We start from the raw sequence: 22,399 nt of genomic DNA on the forward strand, positions 1-22,399 counted from the left end.
TGCCGAGTGGCACCTCGTTGTAGTTTTGATTTGCATTTTCTTTATGATCGTGATGTTGAACATATTTTCACACGCTTATTGGCCATGTATATATCTTTGCTGAGAAGTGTCTATTTAATTTTCTTACCAACTTCAAAAATTAGGATATTTATTCTTTGTTGGATTTTGAGAGTTCTTTATATATGCTGGATAATAAACCCTTCTAAGGGAAGAGATGTGAATTGTTTTTTTCCTCTTCTGTGTGTTGCCTTTCCATAGTCTGGTTAATGTCCTTTGAAACACAAAAGCTTTTAATTTGGGGGAAATCCAGCTTATCTACTTTTTTATTTTGTTCCTTATGCTTTTAATGTCAATCTAAGAATCCATTGTCAAACCCAAATCTACCCTAAAATTCATAAGGAACTACAAGGAATTACAAATACCCAAATTAAAAATTGATCACAAAACTAATGGATCAAAGTAGTGTGGACTGGCATAATGATAATCATATAGATAAACTGAACAGAACTGAGATCCCAGAAATAAACCCAAATATTTGTGCCCAATTAATTTCCAACAAGGATGCCAGGACCATTCCATAGGGGGAAAACACACTCTTCGACAAACGATATTGGGACAACTGGACATCTAACTGTAAAATAACAAATCTGCACCTCTGCCTCTCATTCCAAACACAAAAATCGAATCAAAATGAAGCAATGGCCTAACTATAACAGCAAAAGCTAAAAATGATTAGAAGGAAATATGGGACCAGCAGTTAGCATAATGGCTATGTCACTGGACTCCCATGTAGTCAACTGCGGTTTGAGTCCTGGACCCGGTGGCCTAAACTCATGCCGGGCGCGTGTGCATGCATGCCCGAGATCCCGAGAGGAGAATGGAGGAGAAGGGATTGTGGCGTGGCCATCCCCCCTGGAGGGTGATTTCTCGCTTTCTATCTCTCTGTCTCTCTGGTGAGCGCACGCGTCCTATAGCAAAAACCTCTCCAAAAAAAAAAAAAAGAGAGTGAGAGAGAAGGAAATAGAATGCACTACCTACTCACACGGATAATTTAAATCCACAGATAACTTTCTACCCCATTTGAAAGGGAGCCTATTCTCCATTATAACATGTGCCCAGCAAATATGTGGAAAGTAGCAAAGCCAAATGACTTGAGTTTACTCTCGTTTCATTCCCTTGTCCATTAAAATAAGTGATTCATAAGGAATGTCTTTGGGGCCAGAAGGTAGCATGGTAGTTGAGGCACTCGACTCCCGCATGGCCAACCACAGTTTGAATCTTAGACATGGCGGCTTGCTTTCTCACCTTCCCCCTCTCTGGTGAATTAAAAATAATAATAATAATAAATACAATTAAATAAATAATTAAAAAGAAAGAAAGAAAAGAAATGTCTTTAAAGGACGTCAGAGAAAGGGCTGAGAATCTAGTGCCTAGGGTAATCCTAAGAAAAAGTACAACTGACAACAAATAAAACCCAAATACACCATTTAAACCAATTGCACCCTTTATTTTATACATTCTTCTGCCAGGTGGTACACTCTTCTCTTCCAATATCTCCTCCACCAATAATTTTATTAGGAATAGATAATATAATGGCTAAGAACATAGACCCTGCACCAAAGGGCATAGAGTTCAATTTTAGTCCCACCTTTCACTTAGCTGGATGACATTTTATGATTTAATCTTTCTCCACACCTCAGGACCCTCATCTCTAAAGCGGGAGTAACATTAGTGTCTCCCTGGTAGGGGTGCGACCTAGCACATAGGCATTTTTAAAATGTATGGCGGTGTTTCTAGGATTGACAGACATTGGCTCAACCAAGAGAGGTATGCTTATGCTTCTTGAAGCACTGGTCTGTGATTACACACAGAGTTACTAGAAAAAGCCGCTCATATGGTAGCCATGAGCCTGGCCTTGAAGACCTGAAGCTACAGGGAGTGTAATTAACCAACAGCGCCAGCTACTGCAGTCTGAAATTCATAACTAAATTTGCGCCGAGGCCTCGCTTCCCACCACTGACTGCTAGCCAATGACTGCACTGCGGGAATGCTAATGAAAGCTATTCCCGGGAGACGTGGGACTTCTCTATGGTCCACTTTTGCTCGAGTCCTCTTAGACAGCCTTGTCAAAACGTCCAAATTCTGAAGTACAAGCTAGACCTTCTGTTCCACTTCGTCTTCGCTCCGAATCAAACTTGCATCATGGTCTAAGGGTTCTCCCACCTTTCCTGCCTCCCTCCCTGTTTTCTCTCCCCTTTACATCCCATCTTGGTGCCTGATTCTCAGAGGACTTGAAGTAATACAGCTTATCCTACCTTGTGCCTTACCTCCCACCACTTACTTACGTGGATCTGACACTCTTGGTTCCCAAATGTCCCCAGTGGCTTCCTATCTCTGAGCTTTCAGCCATGCCCCATGACTGAGAAACACTACCCGGCCATTTTTGCCTGTTGAACCCTACTTGTCATTGACCATGCATTGCAAATGCCACCTTTTTAAAGCTTTTCAAGATCCTGTCAGCCAGATACACTCTGTCCCCTCTCTAAACCTCCAGGAATCTCGGTTTTGAACACCTTTATCAGCTTATTAATTGCAATAGACAAATCTCTTACTTCAAACCCATGAAGGTACCCAGCTGAAACAGAGAAGGCAGTCAATATTTGTGGGATGTAATTGAAAAAGTAACGGGAATTCTATTCTAGTGAATTTAATTTAACATTACGGATTTCCAACAGCTCACAGTCATTTCGCTTCGTCAGCAAGTGAACAAGAGTGAATAGAGAAATCCTACATATCGGAGGTTATCAAAGCACTGAGTGCAGAGTGTAGCGTATAATAACTCCTTTTTTTTTTTTTGAGGGAGATTTTTGCTATAGGGCATGTGCACTCACCCGAGAGACAGGGAGCAACAGAGAGACAGAAAGCAAGAAATGGGGCATGGCCACACCACAATCCCTTCTCCTCCATTCTCCTCCCAGCATTCTGAGCATGCACACACATTCGCCTGACATGAGTTTTAAGTTGCTGGGTCCGGGACTCGAACTGTGGTGGACTACATGGTAGTCCAGTGACATAACCATTATACCATCTACTGGTCCCAATCACTCAATTTTAGTATCTGCTTTAAATGTTCCATCAAATTTTGGATGATATTTTTTTTCCCAAAAGAAAGATGATTTGAAATTTTAAATCAGTTGTGTGTTTGTGTATTTATATTAAGGGCTAGGAAAAATAGTTGTAGAAGAATATTTCCTTCTGCACAAAGGACCTCTAGCCAAAAAACTGCAGAGCCAGCACCTTGGGCTTAACTCCAGAAACACAGACGGGAGATCCTGACATTTTAATAAACAGAGTGAGGTGCATATGAAATATGAAAGGGTACTGATGAGCTGAATGCATAGGGAACCTTATTTCTTCATATATTACCTGGTCTTCTGAGGGAGTTACTGCGTCTGACATTGATCAAGTTCATGGTATATACCATTTACTCTTTACAACAGACTCTGCCTCGTCTTACAGATAGGAAATTGAGGCTCTGAGAGTTTAGGTGACTCGCCCCCCAGGTCATGCTGTCATTGATCAAACCCTTGAGAATGTATCACAGGTATCCACAAGACAAGTTAACCATATAGTCAGTTTCTTCTCCCAGCTTCATCCAACTTCATTCCTATCTCTGAGCTTTCAGCCATGCCCCATGACTGAGAAACACTACCCGGCCATTTTTGCCTGTTGAACCCTACTTGTCATTGACCATGCATTGCAAATGCCACCTTTTTAAAGCTTTTCAAGATCCTGTCAGCCAGATACACTCTGTCCCCTCTCTAAACCTCCAGGAATCTCGTTTTCAAACTCTTTTATCAGCTTATTAATTGCAATAGACAAATCTCTTACTTCAAACCCACGAAGGTACCCAGCTGATACAGAAAAGGCAATACTCTTGGGGGCAGTTTTCTCAGACAACACAGCCCAAGGAAACTGTCGTTGGATTGAAGGCAAGGTTTGGCTTCTAGCCAGGGACAGTAGTGCTGCCAACTCAATAGCCTCCGGCCAATGGTTGTCGCTCTTTAACTTGGTTTTCTATCTAACCACTTCCGGTTGAGAATGCAACACTCAGGTAAGAACTTCTCAGGCGGAAAGCAGGAAGCATGTGTCTGGTGCAAGGATCAGGTAGCACCTGCTCATACGCTCGCTCATTAATGATTTAACAAGGCGATCACTCTTCTTCTCTGCCCTCATTTTCCTCACTAGCAGGTCTACACACTGAACAAGATGGACGGGTCCAGCAAAGAGGAAGAGGAAGACAGCACATTCACCAACATTTCCCTGACAGATGACCCAGGTAAGGACGAAATGGATGAATTCTCAAACATACCATTGAGCTACTGCTCATTGGTTGTGAAAAACTATTCACTTGTATTATTTTTTTGTTACACTGGAAAAACATTGTAGGAAAGTTGGAAAAAATATAGCTACAAAAGCTTTTCATTAAGAGCTGGGTTTTTTTCTTTATCCTTTTAAATCAGTTGATCATTTTTTAAAGTTCCTGGGGTTATACTACTGTGCTTTTAAAAATGAATCAACAAATAAAAATTTAGATGTTAATTTCCTAAAGGTTCAGGAAACAGGACCTCCAAGTTGTTAGTAAAACAGTCTATGCTATCATTAACACATTTCACTCGATTATAGTCCATGTCTTCTGTGTTCTGTAAAATAACTTCATTTTGAAAAGTGAGCTAGCTTCGTGGTGAGCTTTAAGGATAGTTTCAGAAAGTGTATGATTTTAAAGAAAGGACAAAGTTTGCTGAATTCAACATGGGGGATGGGAGAAAAAAAGAGGGGGACTGACTCCAAAATGCTGACGGAAGGGATTACTCGAGCTCATTCAACATCACAGAGAAAACAGACAGTGCTGAGTTGCACAATGTGACCTGGAAACACTTCAAGTCTATAAGCACCCAAGACTTGGAGGGTGTGTGTGTGTGTGTGTGTGTGTGTGTGTGTGCGCACGCGCGTGTTTTCTATCCAAGTTTCTTTAGCACAGTCACAGCACAGAGCCAGCAAGACTGCAGTAAACAACGAGGTTACTGGTTTGGATGAACAGCATGAATATTTAACATCAACTGCTCTTTCACACAGCCGCCCGTCTCCACTTTCTTCCCTCAATGCTTAGATCCACAAAGCGGCTTTCTAAAGTGCACTCAGACAATTAGCACGAACCACCAGGCCGAGCTAAGCTTCCCTCCTGGCACCGCACAAACAGGCTGGAGGCTTCGGACATCAACCAGGGCTGTTTCCGGCCTTTAGAAGGGAGGACGGGGACAGAGTACTTGGCTGTGGACGAAGGGTGAACCTGCTGTCCTTAATGTGCTCCCACGGGGGTGTTTTTAAAAATGCCAAAGCGTCAGAAGGCAGTGAAGGAAACAAAGACCCAAGGAGACGCCAGGTTCTCGGCTTCTAGAAGGCTCAGTGAGGATGAGTTCTGGGCCATGCGGGAGCACTGGCTCAGGTGGGCAGGTGCTGCTGGTCCTGGAGTGCTCGCTGGATTGGAAGTGACTCAGCCCAGCAGGTTTTCTGCTTTGTGACGTGGGCTGTGCCTGAAAGCAGCGGCGTCAGTGGTGCTGTCTTGAAATCACTCTTTCTCACCGTATCTCACCCCATCGGTCCTCTCCTCCACGTCTTTTACCACCCTCACATTTCCAGTGGCAGAAAAAGCGGGAGGGCGGGGAGTGAAGATTCAGGCGGCAGCTTATCCCTGGCAATGGTTTTGAGAGGGGCTCCCTTGGCGTTCCTCATCCATTGAGGCTGACAGCCTGGATGCCCACACCCAGTAAGCCGGGAAAGGCTCCGCGGCATCCCGGGCTTGGCAGTGAGAGCAGGGGCAGCCCAGAGAGAGGCCCCGTCTTCTTGCTCCAGATCACAACCTCCTCCTGCTCCCGTGTTAGAAAGTCACAGAATCTTAGGGCAGGAAGGGGCTTTGGGGATCGTCCACATGGTAACGGGCTCAGGGCCTGGTCCTGCTGCAGAATTTCAAAATCGTGAATGGACTTGTTCATGTACCTATGATTAAAATGTGCCAGTTAGCAGGACCAGCAGTTGGTGTAATGGCTGTCACTGGACTCCCATGTTGACCACGGTTGGAGTCCTGGACCCAGTGGCTTAAACTCACTCCAGCGAGTGTGCGTGCTTGCCCAAGATCCCGAGAGGAGAATGGAGGAGAAGGGATTGCGGCATGACCAGCCCCCCTGGGGGGTGATTTCTCGCTTTCTGTCTCTCTGTCTCTCTGTCTTTCTGGCGAATACACACACCCTATAGCAAAAGCCTCTCAAAAAATAAAAAAAAGTACTAGTTACCAAAAACATCATGTTTCTTGGCTTTTGAAGACAGTTTTATCCTTCTGATGGAGTAGTCTGGTCAGCTCCTGTTATTAAGAGGTTCTTGGGGGACCACCAGATGGTGTAATGGTTATGTCACTGGACACCCACTATTTGACCATGGTTCGAGTCCCAAACCCAGCTGCTTAAAACTCACGCTGGGCACGTATGCCCACATGCCCAAAATCTTGAGAGGAAAAGGAGGAGAAGGGATTGTGACATGGCCATTCCCTGGGGAGATGATTTCTCATTTTCTCTCTCTGTCTCTCTGGTGAGCACACACCCCCTATAGCAAAAATCTCTCTCTTAAAGTAGAAAACAAACAAACAAACAAAAAGGATCTTGGGTTTTGATCATTAGAAATAAGAAGAACAGGGACCAGGAGATGATATAATGGTTCTATTGCTGGACTCTCACCTAGTTGACCATGGTCCTGGACCCAGTAACTTAAAACTCATGCCGGGTGCATGTGCATGCAGGACCAAGATCCCAAGAGGAGAATGGAGGAGAAGGAATTATGGTATGGTCATTCCCCCAGGGGGTGATTTCTGTCTCTCTGTCTCCATGGAAAGCACACGCACCTTATAGCAAAAATCTCTCTTTTTTTAAAAAAAAAGAAGAGGGCAAATTATTATGAAACAATGGAACTAGTTCAATAGACATCATTCACACCAATTGTGGATTCATGCAAGAGTACAACATTCAAAAGGGCTTGCTTATATTATTAAAAAAAAAGTTTCATCCAATTTCTTACTTTTCTTGCTGTGTTACACACACACACACACACACACACACACACACACATGGATATACATATATATATATATAGATAGACATACATGAAAAGGAGGCCCAGGGAGGTTAGTTGCCTTGCCTAAGAGCACAGAACCAATTAGAAGCAGAGCAAGAATGGAGACAAAAATAAAAATAAAAAAGCATTTATTGAACTCCTAGGTTCAATAAATTCATAGATTTAATATTAAATGCAACAGGTTCAATCCATTTATTGGATCCCAGATGCAATACTGGGTCCTTTCCCCAACTTATTTAATCTTTACTACATCACTGTGGTATTATCGTCTTATTTTACAGATGATAAAACTGTGGCTCAAAAATGTGAGTAATTGCTCAAGATCACTCCCCAGAAGATGATAAAACCGAACCACCGTCCTGGGTTTCCCATGGCTGTGGATATGTCAACTGAGCAGGTCCTCATCTTGGTATTTCTGCATGGACATTGAGTTGTTAACGGCCATGTGTGTTCAGATCTGGCTCTTTAATAGTGCTTTGGGGCTGAGTACCAGAGAAAGCCTTCCCCTTCATTAAACTCTAAAAATTATAAAGACTTTAGGTCTTAAAGGATCTCCCTTAGTCATGATGCAGAAAGACATTGAGCACAGTAACTAAGCATGTCTGATGGAAGCTAGATCCAACAGGGCCAGTCAGGGTTCGGGTCCCATTCCAGAGACTTGACACCAGGTGCACATGTGTTCTGGTCCAGGGGATGGAAAATTGGAGGAGAAAGGACTGCGAAGGCTCTGTTGGGAGGTGCTTTCTCTCTCCCATGCTTGCGTATGTGTCCTCCAGCATTACAAAGAAAGACACTAGCCAGAGGAGGCTCGCCGGCTGTGGTGCATGCTGGATGCCGAGATTATGTTGCAGGGACAGCTCATTTCACTTGCGAGTATGCAGGCAGGGCTCAAGTGCTCTGGGACTGGTCCCCAAGTGGCAGCTGCAGACCAAACCCTGCTTCCACTTGGTCCCCTGCCCCACTGCATCACGGTGTTCCTTTTCTTCTTCAGAGAAAGGAGGAGGAAGTTTACGAACCCCGAAACTGTTTGAGATGAGGGCATTTGTTGAGCTTCGGTTTGTCTCTGGATTTCATTTATTTAAGAAATCCTACCTCCCATGAGTGGAGAGCAGGGGGAACTGGCAGTGCCCAGTCATGCCATAAGTTAGCTGTGTGGGTTTCAGAACCAATGTCCCCATAGCAACAAAGGCATTCACGGCAGGATTCCAGAACAGGATCCATGACAGGATTCCACACTATGTAGCCCTGTTCGCAAATGTCGTGCCCAGGTGCCCAAGGCACTGCGGCAAAGCGGCAGGGGCTCAGTGGGGTGTCCCAGCCGCTATCAGACACTGAGGTTACGGGCTAGGAGACATGCACAGTTTCACATTGTGTTGACCTCCATTCTCTCAATGACGCCATCCCCTCTGACATGGGGTCTCTACAGTTGCTGTGATAACAAGTAAGTTCAGCGTGAAAAATCGAGGCAGAACAGGTAATAAGGGTGGCAGTTTGAGAAGGCTGAAGAATGTATGCAGTGCCTAAGAGGAGCACATGCCATTAAGTAATTATGTTTATTTTTTTAAATATTTATTTATTTATTATTAATTTGTCTATAGGGCACATGTGCTTGGCAGAGAGAGAGAGAGAGAAACTGAGAAAGCAAGTCACCAGATCTGGGACTCGAACCATAGTCGGTCATGTGGGAGTCAAACGCCTTAACCACCATGTCACCTGCTGGCCCCAAGTGATTGTGTGTATTTAAGAATGAAATAAAAAATATATTTTCTTTCCATTGAGGAGTAGGGTTGTATTTTTGTTTTTGTTTTAAAGCTACTGAGTCTTTAGGATCTGAAGACATTATAAAGATATTTGGATCTCGGAACCAGCAGTTAGCATTATGGCTATGTCGCTGGACTCACATGTAGCTGACCACAGTTCGAGTCCCGGACCCAGTGGCTTAAACTCACACCAGGCATGTGTGCGTGTGTGCCCAAGATCCCGAGAGGAGAATGGAGGAGAAGGGATAGCGGCGTGGCCATCCTCCCTGTGGGGGGTGATTTCTCGCTTTCTGTTTCTCTCTTTCTTTCTGGCGTGCACACATGCCCTATAGCAAAAACCTCTCAAAAAAAAAAAAGAAAAAAGAAAAAAGATATTTGGATCTAAATACTTAATGTGAGGAACTGTTTGGTGTCTCTCTTGGCCTCGGCGCACTGTGAAAACATTACTCAGGCACTAAGGTACCATAATCCAAGACAGCGGGAGAATTGCTGAACTGGCCTCACTTCCAGGACCTCAGAAGCAGGGGCCGCACAAGGCAGGACAGGACACCTGACAGCAGTGACCCCTCCTCCTCCCTGCACTTCTGCTGCCCGGGCTCTGATGCCGTGTGCATCTCAGGCTCCCGCTTTCGCCGTCCTCAGGCTCCTTTGGGAAACCTTTTCCTCCTGCTTCCCCAAGATTCTGTCCTTGCCTGCCTTGCACTCGCTGGATGATCATAGCCACTCTATTGGGTCACTGGAAAAGTCACGAGGCACTGTTGCATAGAAAGACAGAAAACTACGTCGTGACTTTTCCAATGACCCCTTATCTACCAGGGTCTCTAAAACAGAGGTCGTTAATTCAAACTATCTCAGAGCCAGGCAATTGTTCATAGAGAAAAGACGCAATGGGACATCAACAGTTCCTTCATTCAATTTCCAAAATCAACTATTGCAATTTCACTTACTGACAGATAAAAATTGTATATATTCTTGGCATACCACGCGACATTCTGGTATCCACTGTGGAGTGACTATTTTAAACTAATTAACGTACACATCACCTCACATCCGTCTCAGGTTTTTGAGATGAGAATACTTAAAATCTACTCTCTTAGCAACTTGGAGTATACAATACATAGATCTTAACTAAGGGCATCATGATGCACCATTGATCTCTTGAGCTTCCTCCTCCTGTCCAGCTGAACTTTTCTATCCCTTGACCGACACATCTGACTCTCCCCACTCTCCAGTCCCTGGTAACCACTCTCCTCTCTGGTTCTATGTGTTCTACTTTGTTAGTTTCCACATGTAAGTGAGACCGTGCAGTGTTTGTCTTTCTGTGTCAGGTTTATTGTACTTAACATCATGTCCTCCAGGTCCATCCATATGGTTGCAAATGATGAGACCTGCTTATTTTTAAAGGCTGAATACTATTCCAGTGCGTAAATGTATATATGTACACAAATGTACCACCTTTCCTTTATCCACTCATCTGTCAACAGGCATTCAGGTGGTGTTCCTCTCCTGGCTACTGTGAACAATGCTATAATGAATGTGGGAGTGCATGTATCTCTTTGAGGTACTTATTTTATTTCCTGAGGTACTTCTTAATATCTAGCAATGGAATTGCTATCATATGGTAATTCCACTTTTTTTTTCTTTTTGGAGAGGTTTTTGCTATAGGGCGTGTGCGCTCGCCAGAAAGACAGAGAGAGACAGAGAGACAGAAAGTGAAAAATCACCTCCTAGGGGAGATGGTCACACCACAATCCCTTCTCCTCCATTCTCCTCTTGGGATCTTGGGCACGCATGCACACGTGCCCGGCATGAGTTTTAAGCCACCGGGTCCGGGACACGAACCGTGGTCGACTACATGGGAGTCCAGCGACATAGCCATTATGCTAACTGCTGGTCCCTCCACTTGTAATTTTGTATGAAACCTTCATACTGTTTTCCATAATGGCTGTATTAATTCACATTCCCACCAACAATGTGCAAGAGCTCTCCTTTCTCCATATTCTTACTATACTGGCTATCTTTTTGATAGCAGCCATGCTAACAGGAGGGAGGTAATAGCTGATCGCAGGTTTCGTTGGCATTTCTCTGAGGATTAGTGATACTGAGTTTGCATATACCTATCGGCCATTTGTATGTCTTCTGAGAAAGCTCTATTAAGGTCCTGTGTCTGTTTTTTCAGTGGGCTGTTTTCTTGCATTTTCTACTTGTGATTGAGATTAGAAAACAAGGCATAGTGTACTTCCCCTTTAAATCTCCTGTAAAAAACAAAAACAAAAACAAACAAAAAAAAAACCAGGACGATTGTAATAAAATGATGACCAAAGATGAGCACTGGGGCCAGCGGTCCAGCCAGGAGGGGTGAGGGCTGGGATTCCTCAGGGAGCTAGTGCCCTCCTCAAAGGACAGTTGCGGGGACCAGCAGTTAGCATAATGGCTATGTCACTGAACTCCCATGTAGTCGACCGCAGTTCAAGTCCTGGACCTAGTGGCTTAAACTCACGCCAGGTATATGTGCGTGCATTCCCAAGATACTGAAAGGAGAATGGAGGAGAAGGGGTTGCAGCATGACCATCCCCCCAGGGGGTGATTTCTCGCTTTCTGTCTCTCTCTCTCTCTCTGTCTTTGTGGTGAGCACATGCACCCTATATCAAAAACCTCTAAGAAAGAAAGAAAGAAAGAAAGAAAGAAAGAAAGAAAGAAAGAAAGAAAGAAAAAAGGACACAGTTACTTCTGCTTCAGAAATGCAAATATGTAGAATTTTCAAAAGACACAGGAAGGACCAGCAGATGGCACAACGGTTATGTTGCTGGACACGCACATAGCAGATTGCAATTCGAGTCCTGGAACTGGCAGCTTGAAACTCATGCTGGGCACGTGTGTATGTGTGCCCAAATCCTGAAAGGAGCGTGGAGGATAAGGGATTGTGGTGTGACCATGTCCCCTGAAATATGATTTCTTCTTTTCCATATTTCTGTCTGTCTCTCAGGCAAGCTCACGTGCACTACAGCAAAAAAAAATCTCTCAAAAAAAGAAAAGACAAGGCACTGGATATTTAGAGGTTTTATACAATTTCCTGAGTTTTTTTTGCATGTTTTTCACCTAATGATGTTTTTAAAAACAACAGCACAGACATCTAAGCAAAACACATCTGCGAGACAGAGATGACTGCACAAGAAACTATTTTCAGAGTCCCAAGACTTTATCACTTGTCTTTCTCTCTCTTCTGAGTTTTGGATTCAAAGTCTAATTGTGCTAGAGATTCCCCAGGTGTCAAGTGAACCCATCCTTGCCTCTCCCAGGTCATCTCCCACCCATGTAGTCATCATTTTAATGAATGGCCCAGTATCCACCCACTTACTTAAGCTCACACTCCTCACATCATTCCTGTGAGGAATCCGGCTGTCCCAATCCGACCAATCCCTGATTCTTGTTGACTTGATCTTGAAGATGTTTCTCAAATAGATCTGGACTTTTCCATTCCTCCCACCACTAACTATACCAGGCCCTCCTCGTCTCCCACAGAACCATAGCACGGGGCTCCCAATGATTCCATTTCAGTAGCTCTTTATATTTCAACCCTTGTCCCTTCAATCCCCTCTCTCACAATGACTGTACCACTCCTTCCTATAGAGAATGAGCAATGCCTCGCCTCCTTTGCTGAGTGAAGTCCAGGACCCTTAGCACGCCATTTATGCCCCCTTTTGCCTGCCTCTACCTGTCTCTTCAGTGTCATTTCCTGCCACACATCTTGAGCTCAGTGGGTGGTACCTAATATTCCCATCCCATGCTGCCTGTTTCATATTTCTGGACTTCATCCTGCTTCTGTTTGTCTGGAATAACATCGTCCATATTTCTCTTTGCCTGGACAGATCCTGCTCATCTTTTAAGACCTCATCCAGATGTCACCTTCTCCAGGAAGCCTCTTTGAGGTACTTATTTTATTTCCTGAGGCTTAATATCTAGCAATGGAATTGCTATCATATGGTAATTCCACTTTTTTTTTCTTTTTGGAGAGGTTTTTGCTATAGGGCGTGTGCGCTCGCCAGAAAGACAGAGAGAGACAGAGAGACAGAAAGTGAAAAATCACCTCCTAGGGGAGATGGTCACACCACAATCCCTTCTCCTCCATTCTCCTCTTGGGATCTTGGGCACGCATGCACACGTGCCCGGCATGAGTTTTAAGCCACCGGGTCCGGGACACGAACCGTGGTCGACTACATGGGAGTCCAGCGACATAGCCATTATGCTAACTGCTGGTCCCTCCACTTGTAATTTTGTATGAAACCTTCATACTGTTTTCCATAATGGCTGTATTAATTCACATTCCCACCAACAATGTGCAAGAGCTCTCCTTTCTCCATATTCTTACTATACTGGCTATCTTTTTGATAGCAGCCATGCTAACAGGAGGGAGGTAATAGCTGATCGCAGGTTTCGTTGGCATTTCTCTGAGGATTAGTGATACTGAGTTTGCATATACCTATCGGCCATTTGTATGTCTTCTGAGAAAGCTCTATTAAGGTCCTGTGTCTGTTTTTTCAGTGGGCTGTTTTCTTGCATTTTCTACTTGTGATTGAGATTAGAAAACAAGGCATAGTGTACTTCCCCTTTAAATCTCCTGTAAAAAACAAAAACAAAAACAAACAAAAAAAAAACCAGGACGATTGTAATAAAATGATGACCAAAGATGAGCACTGGGGCCAGCGGTCCAGCCAGGAGGGGTGAGGGCTGGGATTCCTCAGGGAGCTAGTGCCCTCCTCAAAGGACAGTTGCGGGGACCAGCAGTTAGCATAATGGCTATGTCACTGAACTCCCATGTAGTCGACCGCAGTTCAAGTCCTGGACCTAGTGGCTTAAACTCACGCCAGGTATATGTGCGTGCATTCCCAAGATACTGAAAGGAGAATGGAGGAGAAGGGGTTGCAGCATGACCATCCCCCCAGGGGGTGATTTCTCGCTTTCTGTCTCTCTCTCTCTCTCTGTCTTTGTGGTGAGCACATGCACCCTATATCAAAAACCTCTAAGAAAGAAAGAAAGAAAGAAAGAAAGAAAGAAAGAAAGAAAGAAAGAAAGAAAGAAAAAAGGACACAGTTACTTCTGCTTCAGAAATGCAAATATGTAGAATTTTCAAAAGACACAGGAAGGACCAGCAGATGGCACAACGGTTATGTTGCTGGACACGCACATAGCAGATTGCAATTCGAGTCCTGGAACTGGCAGCTTGAAACTCATGCTGGGCACGTGTGTATGTGTGCCCAAATCCTGAAAGGAGCGTGGAGGATAAGGGATTGTGGTGTGACCATGTCCCCTGAAATATGATTTCTTCTTTTCCATATTTCTGTCTGTCTCTCAGGCAAGCTCACGTGCACTACAGCAAAAAAAAATCTCTCAAAAAAAGAAAAGACAAGGCACTGGATATTTAGAGGTTTTATACAATTTCCTGAGTTTTTTTTGCATGTTTTTCACCTAATGATGTTTTTAAAAACAACAGCACAGACATCTAAGCAAAACACATCTGCGAGACAGAGATGACTGCACAAGAAACTATTTTCAGAGTCCCAAGACTTTATCACTTGTCTTTCTCTCTCTTCTGAGTTTTGGATTCAAAGTCTAATTGTGCTAGAGATTCCCCAGGTGTCAAGTGAACCCATCCTTGCCTCTCCCAGGTCATCTCCCACCCATGTAGTCATCATTTTAATGAATGGCCCAGTATCCACCCACTTACTTAAGCTCACACTCCTCACATCATTCCTGTGAGGAATCCGGCTGTCCCAATCCGACCAATCCCTGATTCTTGTTGACTTGATCTTGAAGATGTTTCTCAAATAGATCTGGACTTTTCCATTCCTCCCACCACTAACTATACCAGGCCCTCCTCGTCTCCCACAGAACCATAGCACGGGGCTCCCAATGATTCCATTTCAGTAGCTCTTTATATTTCAACCCTTGTCCCTTCAATCCCCTCTCTCACAATGACTGTACCACTCCTTCCTATAGAGAATGAGCAATGCCTCGCCTCCTTTGCTGAGTGAAGTCCAGGACCCTTAGCACGCCATTTATGCCCCCTTTTGCCTGCCTCTACCTGTCTCTTCAGTGTCATTTCCTGCCACACATCTTGAGCTCAGTGGGTGGTACCTAATATTCCCATCCCATGCTGCCTGTTTCATATTTCTGGACTTCATCCTGCTTCTGTTTGTCTGGAATAACATCGTCCATATTTCTCTTTGCCTGGACAGATCCTGCTCATCTTTTAAGACCTCATCCAGATGTCACCTTCTCCAGGAAGCCCTTCTCAGGCTAACTTTGGCTTCTTTTTGCCTTCCTAAAGACCCTAAAGGAAGTACTTGAATTTTCTTCACAGAATGTTGTACTCTTATACATGCAGGTCCTGCCCAACACACTGTAAGCTTCTAAAAGACAGAGCCTGAGTTGTTTGTTTGTTTTTCAGGTTTTTGCTTAAGATTTGTGCACTCATGTATGTGAGAAAGAGAGAGAGGGAAAGTAATGGTTCACTTCCCGGGGGGTGGCTACACCACAATCCCTTCTCTTCCATTCTCCTCTATGGACTCAGGGCATGCATGCATATGTGCCTGGCATGATCTTCAAGCCACAGGGTACAGGACTTGAACTGCACAGATGGCCATGTGGGATCCAGTGCCTTAACCTCCATACCACTTGCTGTCCCAAGCCTGAATTTTAAAATATTTGTATACCCAGCAATTGGCACATAATAGAAGCTCAACAAAATTTCCTCAAAGAACTCTAACAGAATGTGTGTGTGTGTGTGTGTGTGTGTGTGTGTGTGTGTGTGTGTGTGTTGGGGTGAAGGCCAATTAGGCAGGCCTGCACCTAGGTAAGAATTGAACCCTAGGGTCAGTTTTCCTAAACTGTTTCTACCTTTTAGAGTTTCTTTCCTATCTCCACTTTTGGGTCAGTTTAGAAACAACTTATCAGGCTGAGTCTGTGGTCTGGTGGGTAAGGGAGCCAGATCCCACATGGCAACTCTGCAGTGTGAATCGTGGGCCCTATGACGTGACAAACACATTGGGTCCATGCATGTGATTGCCCAGGGTCCCTACAGGGTGGAGAAATGGAGGAGGGTTGTGTCGTCCTCTCACCCCACTGGAAGTGCTTTCCCCAACTCTCTTTGTCTCTCTCTGGCAAGTACATAAGCCTTCTGGCAAATTAAAAATAAAATTAAATTAAATTAAAAAAAAAACATTTCTTTTAAAAAAAATTGTTTATTTTGAATGTTATCTACTCATTTTCTTTTGCTTTTTTTCTTTTTTAAATTTTGACCAGAGAGGAATACACAGAGAGAGACAGAAAGTGAGAAAGCAAGTCACGGGGCCTGGGATTCAAACCGTGGTGGGCCATGTGGGAGTGTCCAGCGCCATTCACTGTCACCTGCCAGGTGGTAAGACAGGTCCTGGTTGCCTGAGGACAGCATGGCAGCGTGGCAGGAAAGCTTGAACTTTGTAGTAAGAGTTATCTGGATTCAAATATGTTAGACTTTGAGCACATGATCCAACCTCCCAACGCTCCAGCTTCCTCGGTCACAAAAATGATCACAAGGACACCTCTCAGAATTGTTTGGAAGATTAAATGAAATCATAAAGGAAGCTTCTGGAACTAGCCTGCATCTAGGGAGTACTTAGCACATTTCAGTTCCTCTGCCGCCCACTTCAAGGAGCTCACAAAGAAGTTTCTTAAAAGGCACCAAGATGTGTCGCATCAGTTCTCATGGTAACGGCAGTGTCCTGTGGACACTGTAAGCCAGGGCTGCCTATGGACGTCCTCCAGATAAGGAAGCTTGGGGGGCGGGGGGCGGAACACACTCTTTAAACAAGAGCATGATTCTTTCCTGATGGATATAATAAAGCACTCTCCCCCCACCCCGGCCCTCACGGCTTCCCCGTCATGTCCTTCCCGCCCTTCTCTCCTTTACGCCCCGGCCTCCTTCCTGACTCTGCTCTCTAAAACCTCTCCTGAATAATATTCAAAGCTGCGTCTGCGTCTGCTTTTGGCATCAGCCAATTAGCCCTCATTGTACGCTTGTAATATGCTTCCCGGAGAAGTGGCACAATTGTTGTGAGCTTTTATTCCGGGCTGCTTCCTACCACGACACAGAAAATGTGACAATACCCCCTCATGCCCTGCTGAAAGCAGCTTGGTTTTGAAAAGCTTTCAGAAGGCCATCTGCCACCCCCTCCGCCAAGCAGAAGATCAGACACGAGGCCTTGCATTAGTTAGCACTCCACGGAAAAGGTATCAAGGGTCTGGATCCCTTTTCATCTCAGCCTCCATTATCACGCGGGGCGTAAGAAGGGAACAGGCTTGTGGCTGGGCCCTGGCAGGAGTCTTGCCGCTGAAAAGGGAGAAGGCTTTTCTTCTCTGATGGTGAATGGAGCCAGTGTTTGCAGCCAGCACCACGCTCCCAAGTGTCTGCTGCGAGGCTGCTAATAGCTTTGCTGGGTCACAGTGAGCATCTTGGGAGCCCACTGTGCACTTGAGAGTCCCCAAGTGGGGGCATTGTTAACAAGCACACAAGGCTGTGGCAAGTGTCAGCCGGGCGTGTGTCCTGCTCAGGAACAGCGAAGTGCCCCCCCCACCCCGTGTCATCTCTATTTACACTCTCCAATGAATTTGGCCACAAATACTAAAAGATTAGTCAAACATCCTTAACAGTGTCTAAACAGATCCGTTTTAATATGGTAGAGGCGTTCTTTTTAGTGGACTGGAATAAGTACATTCATTGCACCGGAGATGGCACAAAGTTTTCAACAAATCTTAATAGGCATTTGGGAATCCATGTAAGTATGGATAATGACGTTGGTGGAGTAAAATATCTGTTCCTGTAAGCTGAAGATAATATGGACTGTGGCATTAGGAAAACCTCCCCCGGCCCAGCAAAATGCCTTCGAGATTTAGCATAAGAGATTCAATAAGAAAAAGGAGATTAACGCTGCTCTCAGCAGCTTCTGTGGGCAGTATGGCTCTGGGGTCACTAATGTATTGCTAGAAATTGTAAGTGCTCTTTCTGCAAAAATATCTTCAATCAGAAGAAATCCACTTAACTGAAATAAAAGCATAATGCAAAACATAGTTTGAATAAACAAGCTTAAGAAATGGAGCATCAGGGCAGGATCTAAATGTTTTCAGTAATCTGGAGCATTCTCTCTTGTTTTTTCCTCAAAGGATATGTATTACTATTTTGATGCTTCCTTTAAAAGACAAAACCATCCTTGGGACCAGCAGTTAGTGTAATGGCTATGTCGCTGGACTCCCATGTAGTTGACCGCGGTTCGCGTCCCAGACCCAGTGGCTTAAAACTCACACCAGGTGCATGTGCATGCGTGCCCAGGATCCCGAGAGGAGAATGGAGGAGAAGGGGTTGCAGTGTGGCCATCCCCCCTGGGGGGTGATTTCTCGCTTTCTGTCTCTCTGTCTCTCTCTGTCTGGCGAGCGCACGCACGCTATAGCAAAACCTCTCAAAAAAAAAAAAGACAAAACCATCCTTTGGGTGCTTTCATCAACAGTGTGTGTGTGTGTGTGTGTGTGTGTGTGTGTGTGTGTGTGTGTGTTTAACGTCCTCATTAGATTTGCCTAAATAAATAAATAAATAAAAAGAAGGGGGGATTAGAATTTTTTAATGTACATCTATATGAAATCCTTCATTGTGTTCATTGATTTTCCTACAGAAAAATTCAGAGTGATCTAGAGAAAAATCAGAGGCGAATTTTATTTGCCTGAGCTCAGGAGATGCTAACCTTTCCCAAGTCCTCTTGTCTGTTTGAAGGGGACAAGATGCCTGCTTTCCAACATGGAGGCCCCAGTTGGACTGGATCAGGTTCGTGTGCACTTCTCCTCCTGGACCTCCTGCCTCTTTGACTTTTTAAGAATTCCGGGGTAAAAGCCTAGTATCTTTTGAGACTTTTTGCCTTCAAAGGTTAATCTGGGTACAGATCGGGATGGTATCAATACCAAAGAACAAGACGAACTACAGGAGTCAGCTTCTCCTGAGCGCCCTTATCCTAGAAAGAAAACATTTCACTGATCCCATAGCTTAGTAGAAATACATACACGCCAGTCCCAGGACCAGCCTGAGACTAGTTAAATAGTTAGTAACTAGTTTATAGCTAGTATAAAAGCTGCTCCAGAGGACATGTCTGCTTTGCTAGGTAGACTTCACTATTCATTTTCCTCCTCGGCCTCGGAAACGTACAGGACTCAGTGGCAGCTCCTGAGTGGTCTGGGGCAGCGATGGGCCTTCCCACCACCTTTCTGTCACCTGCATGTTTCCTTCATCAGCCTTCAGGGGACGCACACAGGCAACAGCCAGCTCTTTTCAGCCCTCCCAGTTTCTCCCCATTTAACCACTGTTCTTTCCCTTGTTCCCGCACACACACGCTTCATTGTCGGCCTAATGACTTTGGCAGGGAGTACTCAGCTGCGCACATGCGTGGTTCTCACCGCTGGCAGCTCGACGTTCGTAAAAGCTGTTTGCCAAAGCGTGTATTTTACAACACATTCTTCTTTTCGTATCCCTCCTAAGAGGCTTCGCTACCTTTTCACAGAGGACAAGAGGTCCTACTCTTACTCATTCATCCTTCTGACTATTTTGCTTTCATTTTCATTCTTGGTTGCAAGATGAGTGGGTTTTCCTAAGGTCCAGATAACTACTCACAAAGCTTTGCTGAGGAAAGAGATTTAGAAGTTTGTCTCAACCATGTTTGTCATCCCTTTTTATTTCACAACTTTAAATGACTTGAGCTTCTTGCAATGACAGTGTTCCTCAATTTATAAAGTGGGTTTTTGTCCCTTCTGCCTTGAGCACTGTGACATAGTGCAAACATAAAATGTCTGTAAAGAAAATGGTATTAATGTATCGTTTGAAAGACAGTTTGCAGTGACTACAGAGCCCCAGACATTAATTTTTCAGCTAATGTCTATAAAATACTGAGTGATCCCAGCCCACCCTGTCCAGGGAGTGCCTGGCTTCTCACAATTTCTCAAAGATTGCCTTTGTTGCTATTTTGTTTTTCTTTTTCTTTTTCTTTTTTCTTTCCCCATGGGGTGTGTACTCTTGCCAGAGAGAGGAAAAGTGAGAAATCACCGCCCCGGGGGGAGGGCCACACCACAGTCCCTTTTCCACCACTCTCCTCTCAAGATTTTGGGCATGAATGCACACCCGCAAGGCATGATTTTCAAGGTGCCAGGCCCGAGACTCAAACTGAGGTCAGCCATGTGGATGCCTAGCACCTTACCCAGCAAACCGCGTGCTGGTCCCTAGAATTATTTTTTGTGTTAATGAGAGTAATCAGGTGGGAAGAGGAGAGAGAGAAGAAGGGAGAGAGAAAGCTGGTTGTTCATTGTTTGACAGATCTCACCATCTCCCAGTTAGCTAGGATCACAGACGCAGGTGCCCCTGGCCACTGGCCCTGGCCTGTGTAGGCTGGGCTGGGAACCAAACCTGGGCCACCCATGTGGCCTCAGCCATACTGTAACAGTATCCTTTTGCTAGTAACACTGTAGCTGGGTGTAGTTTTTACCAACACACACAATAACCCCTTTTTCTTTTTGTAAGTCAGGGATCACCCTTTTCCTATTATGTGTAATCATTTGACTGTGGAAGGACTTAGGCAGGTTCATAGCCAACAGGTCATTTTTTAGAACTGTACATGAAGTATTTCTGCCGCATTCTAAAGATCGTATCTTTAGAACTGAGTGTTTGTGTGTTTGTGTGTGTGTGTGTGTGTGTGTTTGTAAACCTTTCTTTGAGGGACACAAAAAAACTAAAGCAGCAGATAATGGAGAAAGATGATTAATCAGACGTCATTCTAGTTTTTCTGTAGGTTTTCAGTTCTGGCACTTATTAGGAAGATCTTTGGAACTCACAGAAAACTTTTTGATACTTAATAGTATCACAAAAATAACCCATCATAAATATAAATGTGTGGGTAATCCCACATTACTAACCAGTTTTGTAATTCTTAGATGAAGAATGGTAACAGCAAACCTTTATTGAGAACATATTACATGCTAGGCACTGTCCTAATACCTTCACATCCATTACCTCATTTAATCCTCACCAATATCATGGTTTAGGTTTTATTATCCTGGCTTTTCAGATTGAAAATGGGAGCTTGGAAAAGGTCAGCAACTTACACAGAGCAGAGCTGGGATTTCAGCCCAGTTCTGAGTCACTTCACAACCTTCTGTCAAAGGACAATGGATTGGAATAGAAATGACTAGATATATAGCATCACTGTGCAATACTGACTAGGTAAAGCAATAAGACGCCTGCATTGCAGGTATTGAATAATGAAATATGGTCCTCTCGTTGTGTTATGAGGTCAGTGTTTCAAAAATGTAATCAGAAAATCAGCGGCCAAGACGAGGCCTGGAGGCGCTCTAACCACGCTGCAATATGCTCAGACAAGAAAGGTGGGATGTTAGAGTGCATCTATGTTTTGATCACAGGCATGTAAAAGTGATTTATGGACATGAGCTCAGATGAGAAGGGAACTTGGAAACATGTATTTATTAGTGTGAAGGGATTATAGGTCATTAGATGTTCACATTGTTATAGTGTATGCAGTAGTTTATTTCTTGAAAACGAAGATTAATACGGGGGGTTTTCTAATATTTGGAAGTAAGATATTAATCCTCACATGGATGCTGATCTGGAAAAGCATGTGAAAATACCATTGGATCATGAACATCTATCAAAACACCACTACCTTTTGCATGTTTAGCGAGGCATGTAAAACATTGTCTTAGAAAAAGAAAACATAGTGGCAAATTTAGCCATGGGGCACTCAAGATCTAGAAGGTGGGGAGTGAGAAAGTTCAAATATAAATTGTAAATGCCACCCTTTACCACAGTCATATCTTATTCATTTAAATGTTTTTATTTTAAAACAATCTCAAGCTACAGAAAATCTAAGAGTACCCCACCCCCCGTCAAAGAGATTCTCTCTTTTTTTTTTTTTTTCTGAATTGCATGACAATAAGTTGCCAACCTAATGCCCTATCAAACCTGGATATTTTAGTGTGTGTTTTTAACAAGCAAGAACTTTCTCCTTCGACAACAATCAACCGAATCAAGAAAACAACATGCACAGATTACTTCTGCCCAATCTTTAGTCCATTTAAGTTTTCTTAATATCGTCCTCTCTGACAAAGGCATCGGGTTCAGAACCGTCTGTGCATTTGTCATCGTTGTCATGTCATGTGAGTCTCTCAATCTGGAACAATTCCTCAATCACTTTTTTTTTTTAGTTTCTTATTTTTTTTAATTTTTATTATCATCATAACCTTCTTTATATTACATTGGATTACATATAACTTTATAGTGTATTACTTTGCCTTTTCAAAAGGGAATGCCATGCATGTCAGTCAGTACAGAGACATTAATCTCCCCACTTCATCATTCAATATCTTTTCTATGTTTT

The 22,399-nt window shown here is 44.0% G+C and overlaps 1 protein-coding gene across 1 annotated transcript in view; it reads left to right on the plus strand.

The window, feature by feature from the left end:
- The first annotated feature begins 4,178 nt into the window (after positions 1-4,178).
- SCOC (short coiled-coil protein) overlaps positions 4,179-22,399 on the plus strand; it is a 44,826-nt gene continuing 26,605 nt past the window's right edge. Inside the window, exon 1 of the mRNA XM_006144633.3 lies at positions 4,179-4,339. Coding sequence (XP_006144695.1) covers positions 4,270-4,339 — 70 coding nt within the window. The 5' untranslated portion in view covers positions 4,179-4,269. The remainder of the gene's footprint in view (positions 4,340-22,399) is intronic.

The sequence above is a fragment of the Tupaia chinensis genome, unplaced genomic scaffold (assembly GCF_000334495.1).
Source record: "Tupaia chinensis unplaced genomic scaffold, TupChi_1.0 Scaffold000127_2, whole genome shotgun sequence".
Lineage (NCBI taxonomy): Eukaryota > Metazoa > Chordata > Mammalia > Scandentia > Tupaiidae > Tupaia > Tupaia belangeri.